The sequence below is a fragment of the Austrofundulus limnaeus genome, unplaced genomic scaffold (assembly GCF_001266775.1).
Source record: "Austrofundulus limnaeus strain Quisiro unplaced genomic scaffold, Austrofundulus_limnaeus-1.0 Scaffold332, whole genome shotgun sequence".
Taxonomy (NCBI): domain Eukaryota; kingdom Metazoa; phylum Chordata; class Actinopteri; order Cyprinodontiformes; family Rivulidae; genus Austrofundulus; species Austrofundulus limnaeus.
Window position 1 is genome coordinate 543940 of NW_013952734.1, and position 9659 is coordinate 553598.

A 9659-nucleotide genomic window follows, 5' to 3' on the forward strand; every position below is an offset into this window, starting at 1 on the left:
TGATGGGACTCCAAGACAATGGTCTGTGTGATGCCTGCGGCATTGAATCAGAGACCTCTTTGCACTACTTAGGCCAATGCTTGGCTCTGAGTGGTCTAAGGGAAAGAACTCTTGGAGACCCCTTTGTGGATCCCGAGAAGCTTAGAACACTGAGGGTTTCTAACCTGGTGTCCTTCATCCGAGGGACAAAAAGGTTTGATTAAAGCCCAGTATCTTTTGGGGAGAGCAATGGGCCCACTTATGAGGCCCCCGCTCACCTGGGTTGTACCCATCCCCAATTACCAATACCAATACCAATATTGGATAAACATCTACAGCTGATTATCCTTTGAACTGAGCACAATTCAATAACAAAATGTTATAACTCAGCAAATTGTAGAGTTACTCTGATAAAATTTGGTGTGGTTCTTGAGTCATCCTCATCAGAAACTCAAGAGCTGACACATCTCATAAGATCAGGCATGAAGTAGGCTACTCTACAAAATTTGACAAAAGCTGCTACAACTTCTGTAGCATAATTTAATTTAAATCTCTGAAATAAGATAGACTAATAATAATATAAAATTGTATTTTTTCAAAGAACGTTATTAAAACTGTGTTTACATTTTTAATTTTATATTTTTGCTGCTTTACATGTTTTTAAACTGATGAAATCCTTTTATTTTTTTTTAGCTTCAGGGTTTTTTATTTATTTTTCTTTCTTTCTAGTTCAGTGGGCTGTCTCAATTCTCAGTTCTGTGATTGAAACGTCTCAAGCAGACCTGACACAACGTTACCTTTGAACTATCGCGAGATCTCAGTTGATTGACGAGAAGTGAAAACTACTCTTCGCTAAAGTAACTGAAGGTACCAAACTGACCCCTGCTTCAATTAAACATAGTTTTTTCATGTTTAAGTGAATTTTTACCGATACGTAATTTTCCCGACCTACGTAAAATTGACTGACTAATGAAGAAAGCTGAAGTGAAAGCAAAATAAAGACAGTTTTGCGCGGTTACGGTGGCGCTCCGGGATCATTTTGTTGGACATTGTTAGCAAACAAAAGGCGTGGTTTTATGCTAAAATTGTTCCAACTTTAAGCTAGATGCACGCCGCGTTTCTCGACAAAGTTGCGCCGCTTTCTTACAGAGGTGTACTGTCTCTTTAAGGCCTCTCGGGCAGTCTGTTTCGTATCGATCAATCCACCATTTTCCAACACACAGCTCCGGCAGCGCGACACAGAAGAGAGCCACCCCTCTACCTGGAGAGGAAGCCAGGGGACCCGGGGCAGACATGGCAGCGAACATGTACCGGGTTGGAGGTAAGAGACTGGAACGGGCTACATTTTACAGGCTTTTCGTGTTTTTCTACGGCACACTCGCCATTTTTTCCACGCAGGCTCTTAATGCACTTAAACCGCGGTCCGCCTTTTCTTCATTTTATTTCCCTAAAGCTAAAGAGATGATGGTTACTCTGTGAAGAGGAGGAGGATGGTGATGAAGAGCAGTGGTTCCTCTTAAACATTTTCTTCTTTTGTTGTTTTTCTTCCATTTTTGTGCCCCGGCTTAAACCCAAAGTCTGACTTCAATATATGATCGCAGCTAAAGTATTTATTGTGGTTTCATGAGGTAGCATGGTAAATATATTCTGAAAGTTTTGGGTGCTCTGGAACTATTGTTCTGCCTGCTGGCTCCTAAGGAACACCATGGGTACTCTACTGATGTGCAGAAACCGCATAGGACTGACAAAGCATCATGTAGTGCTTAGAAAAGGAGGGAGACAAAAAGTTAATAGCTGCACTTAGTTTTAAGACCTAAAAATAGTTAAAAAAAAAGTCCATAAAAAATCCCATTATGCTTTTACACATCAGGCTGACTTATCTGCCTTTTTTTGTGCAGTCATCTAATTAAGATTCCTGATTCCCCCTCCCACTCATTTTCAGCTACCCTGAAGGTATAAAAGGTGTAAAAATACACATCATGTGGAAAGTTACTGTAACAGCACTATCATTTGAAATTGAGGACCATTTGTAATCTTTATTTGTGGTGGTTCTTGTTTTTCTTGGTGATTAGATTTCAAGAAAGGTCCGATACAGATATAAGCTGAGTGGAATAATGCACTGTATTATTGGTATTGCCTGTTGCAGGAAAATGAAGGTGGGCGATATTGTTTTTTGCCAATGAATGCAGAATATCACATGAACCACTGGACAAATTGGATTAAAACTTGCTTTGAATAGACATTACATGTACATTCACAGTAGGGTTGGGCATAATCGTATCGTGTGCAATTAATCGTCAGAAAAACATCAATCGATTAGTTTTTGGCACTTGATGATTAATACGATTAATGCCACCAGGCAGACTGACTGGGGATTACTCCGGTCAGTCTGCTCAGTGCTCCTCTCCGCTTCAAATATGATGATCATTAAAAATAAAGTTCTGTAATTTATTTATCTATAAACACAATTTAAAATATGATGTATAGCCTGAAATCTGTAATTTTCACACAGTTTGGAACATTTTTTTTACAAAGATCAAATCTTTCTCACTAAATTGGTCATGTGACTAGGAAGTAAGGGTGTCCAGGGACTCTACGACATTAATCGTCAAATTAATCGTTATCGACTAAATACCACAATTAATCGTGATTAATTTTTTGCCAATATTGCCCAACCCTAATTCACAGATGAATAACTTTTTAGCCAATACATTTCAACATGACTGCCACAGCCAGTGGATATTTAAAAATAGTCAGTTTTACAGATATTGATTAAAATTTCAGTTTGGTCGTTTCTGAAACTGATTCCCAACACGTTCTGAGACCAAACAAATTGTGCAAAGTCTTTGTTCAAAATTTATCTAATAACTATAGGCAGTCAACTCACTTTTAGCAAAATATCACATGGACCACTTGACAAATATGAATGGAACTTTCAGGTGGTAACGATCGAACGTACGTTTGTGCTTGATAAACTTTTCGAGCCAACCCAATTCAAGATGGCCACCACAGCTAATAAACATTGACCAGCTCATAAATGGCTATAACTCCGTACGTTTTAGAAACCTTGTGCTAAAATTTGATGTGATAACAGAAACATTCTCAACACATACTCTGAGTGTGACATTTTGCAATATCGCATGGAGTTCACAAAACGACTACACCTTCTGTCATATCTTAACATTCATTAAGATAATCTCATTTTCTCTGTTCTGAGAGGTGGTGGGCACTTTGCATCTCTTCAAGGAATGCTATGCCTTTAAATATTGTGTTTCTCAGGCATATAGTTTGATTCTATATCAAAATCAAGTAACTATGTCATCTTCAGTTGTTTCGAAAATGCTGTTTGTATAAATCAAAAATAAATTTGACTTTGCATCATAGCCATTTCTAAACGCCTTGAAATTGGTCTCCGTCTCTTCCGCCTCTTCCGTCACGCCCATTTCTGCACGTCATCACAACAATGTTTTAATGCCGTTTACAACCTGGATCATTGTAGCCTATTTTGTTGTAATAATAATAAAAAAGCAGCAACATTCAGTATCAGTTTTTGAAAATTTTAACTCAGGATGCAATTGAACCTTACCGTCAGACCGGAAAGTATGTTGAGGTGACGTTTCAGGTATTTAAGATGCCTCCCAGTCATCCTCACATGCACACACGTCAGTGTTAAGCTAATTTATTTAATACTAAAATACGGTGTAAGCCAGCTATACCACACAGACTGTAATAAAGTTATGAATCCTAACCGTAGATGACAAATGGAGCAAACAATGATGCGAACAAAGCAACATGAGTTGTATTTCAGCTGACCTGGGCAGACCACAACAGTGTTTGTGTACTTCTGAGTGTCAGAATTGCATCGTCTTTTAGTGATAATCCTGTTATTAATCCACGTAAAATGGCACACACAAATATTTAGAAAAATAAAACATTTTCGTCAAAAGTTGATTTTACACGAAATTGCCCCTGTAGTTTATATTCATGTTGTTTTTATTTAATTTTTTTGTACTTTAGGATGGTATTAGTGGTCTTGTAGTTCCTTTTTTAGAGGAAACCAATAATGATTATTTAAAAGTTTAGGGCATGTTTACATCGACAATTGTTGAGTGAAACATGAACATGGTGGCTCTACTTGGCTCAGGTACCTGTAACCAGAGAACAGGATTATGTCCAGAGCAGGGTGAAAGGTTAACACCTAAATAGCTAAATGTTGCTTAATTTGAGACATCTTTTTATTCTGGCCAGTTAGGCTCGCATCCCTCGTTTCATGGAAACTAATTGTTAGCGATTTATTTTCTTTCCTGTCTGCTTTATGGCTTTAAGATGGTGTGTTTTGGCCCCCATACTGCTGCACTGCACTCCTGCAAATTGAGTGTAATCAATCAAAAAGGACCAAACTGCTCTCATTAATACAGTAAATTGTTGTTTTACAGGAAACATTAAAATATTTGTAAAAGACTAAATTGGCCCAAATGAATGTAAAACCACAAAGCATAAAAATCGCATTACTGAATAAACATACATTTAAATAATTTCTTTTCTTTAATTATAATAATTTGGACTAAAAAAAATGCAGTCCTGATTTAAATGAAAAATAAACCAAGTCGTCTCCTAAGATCGGTCAGCGCAGAAGTACAACAAAGCTGAATCCTTGAAGAGATGTCTGTAACTTTGCAAGACAATAAGGACCGTCCTGGGAAGGTCCTGACTTGCTTTAAATGAGCAGTGGACAAAAGCTGCCTCCTCCAGCCTTGATGTCTTTGTTTTTTTTTTGTTTTGTTTTTTAACCGTGCCGGCTTCAAGCCATTCATCCGAAGCTTGCAGCCTCTTTTCCTCATGCTTTTCCTCCAAATGTGCTTGGGAGTGTCGTGACTAAGTATGAACCAGTACATCAGATGAAAGATTATCTCAGTGGTGTGGAAAGTGGACCAGCTGGAGTTTTTGCTGGCAAGATCAGAATCTCTGAGACTGGATTCAAAAGAATTGTTGAGGTTTTGAGCTTTTTAAGGTAGAAGAAAATCAGACAAGCATTCAAAGTGGAAACTTTGCAACTAGGCATGTCACAATAAACAATAAATCAATTAATTGTTTGATAAATTACATTGAGGGAGATGAATTAAAATGAAGGCAATTTTCATTTGCCTGCTTTTTTGTTTTCTTCATGTCTCCTTCGTTTTACTTCTTAGAGAGACGTGAACTCTGGTGTCAGGTATTTGCCAGGCGCATGGTCTCTAACCTCTGTAGCATGAGAGCCCGTGAACAGGCAGAGGAGCATCTTCAGGTTTCTGAAGCCTTCATACAGCTGGCGATGCCTTGGGATTGCCGACAGATGTTTTTCTTTGTACACTTATCTAAATTTTAATGTAAACTTCCATAAACAAGGGGGTTATATCATTATATTAGTTTTATCTGGTTTCCAACAATTTTGTTGTTTATCGCAATTATTTCTGAGACAATTTATCGTCCAGTAAAATTTGTTATTGTGACAGGTCTCTTTGCAACGTTTGAACTAGGGTTGGGCAATATTGGCAAAAAAATTAATCACGATTAATTGTGGTATTTAGCCGATTAATTTGACGATTAATCCCCCAGAGTCCCTGGACACCCTTATATTCTAGTCACATGACCAATTTATAGGGAGAAAATAGGCTCTTCGTAAAAATCTGTTCCAAATTGTGTCAAAATTACAGACTTCAGGCTACACATTAGGGTTGGGCGATATTGGCAAAAAAATTAATCACGATTAATTGTGGTATTTAGCCGTCAACGATTAATTTGATGATTAATCCCCTGGAGTCCCTGGACGCCCTTATGTCCTAGTCACATGACCAATTTAGTGGGAAAGATTTGCTCTTCGTAAAAATCTTTTCCAAGTTGTGTCAAAATCAGACTTCAGGCTATACTTCAAATTTTAAATTGTGTTAATAGATAAATAAATTACAGAACTTTTGTTTAAATGTTTGTCATATTTGAAGCGGAGAGGAGCACCAAGCGCACTGACCGGGAAAATATCCAGTCAGTCTGCCTGGTGGCATTAATCGTATTAATCGTCAAGTGCCAAAAAATAATCTATTAATGTTTTTCTGACGATTAATTGCAGACGATACGATTATGCCCAACCCTAGTTTGAACTTGAATGATGATTAGAAATTGTAATAATACAGTAGTTTCAGTACAGGTAATGGTTCAAAAGCATCCTGGTGTTAATGATAGGGTTGGGCGATATTGGCAAAAAAATTAATCACGATTAATTGTGGTATTTAGCCGATAACGATTTATTTGGCGATTAATCCCCTGGAGTCCCTGAACACCCTTATGTCCTGGTCTCATGACCAATTTAGTGGGAACGATTTGCTCTTCATAAAAATCTGTTCCAAATTGTCAAAATTACAGACTTCGGGCTATACATCAAATTTTAAATTGTGTTGATGGATAAATCAATTTCAGAATTTCTTTTTTTATGTTCGTCATATTTGAAGTGGAGAGGATCACGACCAGACCGAACGGGGAAATTACCAGTCAATCTGCCTGGTGGCGTTAACCGTATTAATTGTCAAGTGCCAAAAAATAATCGATTAATGTTTTTCTGACGATTATTTGCACACGATACGATTATGCCCAACCCTAGTTAATGATGTTATTTTATCACCTACTGCCGCAAGACAAAAGCAATCGATTAAATTTTGACCCATGTCATAGCTCATGAACCAGTGGTTGGCTTTTGATGCAAGTGTCTTAAAGGAACGGCTGGACGTTCTTCTATAACTGATAAACTTCTGGAGTCAACTCAAATCAAGGAAATTGCCACTGCTAATTCGTAGCAAACAAGTGTGACAGATCATTAAATTTACAGATTGAGTTAAAATTTGATGATGATGTAGCTGAGAGTCAGCTGATTTTGACTTCTCATGATGTTGCAAGGATGACCAAATTGTCATTTCTCAATATCAGATAATCTTCATTTAAAACTCAGGCATGACCGGTGGCAGGTGATATGCATTCCCTCAAGAAAAGATTGGCCTTTTCTTTTTCTCTTGAAGTTGAGCTATGTTCAGAGTTTCAGCCCTGTGATCCGGTGCTGTTTTAATTGAGTAAAACCTGGTAACCTCTACATATCAGTCTGAACACAACAGAAGTGTGACCTGATGCAGTTGAGTTTAAAGACAGCTTCATGCAGCAATAGTGAGTTCATTGTTCTCTTTGGAAGGGTAAAACTAATAACAAAAAATCTAGATGAAAAGTGGAACAGGGAGCACATATTCAGCTCTAACTCAAATGCTTAACTTATGAGTCAACTTAGAAAATAATTTTACTCACGGTCTCACAAGATATTGCAAGATCTCACTCTGTTATCGCCCAAGTATATGTTCCGATAGACACCCAGCTACCGCCACATCAAGGTTTATTTAGCTCAGCAGCTGTAAAATTGTTAGCTGAAGTTGATTAGCTGCGGCGGCCATCTTGATTTACATTAACTCCAAAAGGTAATCAAGAGCATCTGGCTGCAAACCATTAGGAAAAAGTTCCAGCTCACATGATCAGAAAACCATGAACTCCAGCCAAAGAAAACCATCAAGACAAAGTGGTAGTTTCTTTTTATGTACAGTATTATCAATCACTAATTTGTGAATGAAATAACACAAAGTGACACAAGGAGAGGGCCTTAGATCACATTCTAATGTCATTGTCAAATGCAGAAAACATTTCTGGTGGTAGGAGCTTAGGTGTTGGATAGAGGTTACATTTTTCCATTGGCGATTTTGCCTCATAAGCTGCAGCTGGACCCCTTTTGAGTTAATTCGTTTTAGATCCAATGATTACTTTCTCTGCCTTTCATTTAACTGCATACTGGTTCATAGAATATTTTGCTAACAGAGAAGCACACACAGCTACAGAAAAAAAGCCATATCCTTTACCTTTTGGAGGTGGGTGATAAGAAACTTTTAAGTTATGGATTTTTTTCTGCTTTCTGACTGTTCATCTTTGTCTAAAAGGTTTTGTTGCTTTGATCCACTGCTGTTTTGTTTACCAACATGTAGAATGACCCACTGAGTTCTGAGGAATAGTACAACAGCGTCTATTGAACTGTGATGATGTGTCAGCAAGTTTATTGAGTGAAGTAGAAGATCAACCTTTTTTACCCCTGTGTTCACAATCAATTAGGGCGGTTTCTGTTTTATTTGGATTAATCTAAACTGATTTTTTGTCAAAAATTCTAATCAGCTGCTCTCATCACACCAGGTTTTAGCTTTTAGTTTATCACAAAATACTATATAAACGATGACTTATAAGTTAAAGTACAAAGCCTAGACTGTAGCACTACTATAAGTTCTCTCAGTAGTTGAGTGCTGAGTGATCATTAGTTTTTATCATGTTAAAAAGTGATCACGTGAACTGATTGTGTGTTACAAAACCACCACATCCTTACTATGCTAAAAAGATCAGTGTCAATATATCATGTGTGACTCTCTTGAGGACAAACTCTTGCGTGGACAACAAATACTGACACGTTGATGGGACATTTGAATGAAACACGAAGAACATTGTTGGGAAAATGACTATTAGTATTGAATGTCATTGCTTTAATAGATTGTTGAAACCATGAGCGTTGTATATCTCATGTTTGAAAGGGACATGGTGTGACTGTACTCTTCTGGATTGGAGTGATAACACAGCATTCTCACTTGATTAAAACTTAAAATCTGATAAAAGCTGCAGATCATCTTTTCCTGTAAGATTGTTAAAGTACCTTTAATCACCATGCATTAGAAGAGAGTGTGAGTATATTTCTTATACTCTTTCACATTCTGGTTCCGTTATGAGTTTTATAAAGAAAATTAAGAAGTGACGCAGAGGCCAATCAACACACTGCTCTATTAAAAATATGTAGCCGATCAGCCTGAGGTGGAAGCCAAGATCTGATAAGTCAAAGAGAAACTGAATCAAGAATATAAAAATAAAATCTGATTAGTTTTCAGATTCAAATGCCTAATGTGGATCCAAATAGAATCTGTTGGATGGATAAGTAGGTACTGTAGGTTAAAACTATTTATCCCCAATGGAAAATTAATAACAAGTTAGGGAACACAAGAAGACCCCAAAGAATTGTTTCACTTAAAAGCAGAACTGACAATAGCTGGTTATGGACTACAAGAGACCATGTCACAGTCCTTATAAGCATCTAGCCTGTTTTTATTGTTTTTGTACTTGTGACCATTTATATTCCTTATTCTTATCTGTTTTTTTTTCAACCCAACTCAATAAGGACTCTTGAATGATGTAATGGGATGTGATTGGTCTTTGTGTTAATTTTAAAGTAAGATCGTGTTATGGTGAAAAGGAACAAAATTGTAGCCAGTTTTGTCACTCCTTGTAAATGACATATCATTGTATCCCAGATTGTGAGATTTTGTAAGCGGTGTTGGTATTCTGAAGCCCTGTTTACATGAGACCAGTCTCTGGAAATGCTAATGTTTACTGGGGCGAATACACAAAAAAATCACCCGTTTACATGGAACTGCTGCAGTAATATACCAGGCAGGGTTGCCAAATGGGACATAATAGTGTTTTACTATTCCTTTAAAATGATCATATTTTGAGTCAAAAGAACAGATACATACATACATACATACAGGATGTATGTATGTATGTATGTATGTATGTATGTATTTATGTAC

The 9659-nt window shown here is 37.2% G+C and overlaps 1 protein-coding gene across 1 annotated transcript in view; it reads left to right on the forward strand.

Annotated features, from left to right (window-relative positions):
* Positions 1–795: 795 nt before the first annotated feature.
* Positions 796–9659, forward strand: part of LOC106527563 (metastasis-associated protein MTA3) — a gene marked incomplete at its 3' end in the record, with an annotated part of 25665 nt that continues 16801 nt past the window's right edge. The window contains 1 exon segment of the mRNA XM_014022485.1: positions 796–1300. Coding sequence (XP_013877939.1) covers positions 1273–1300 — 28 coding nt within the window.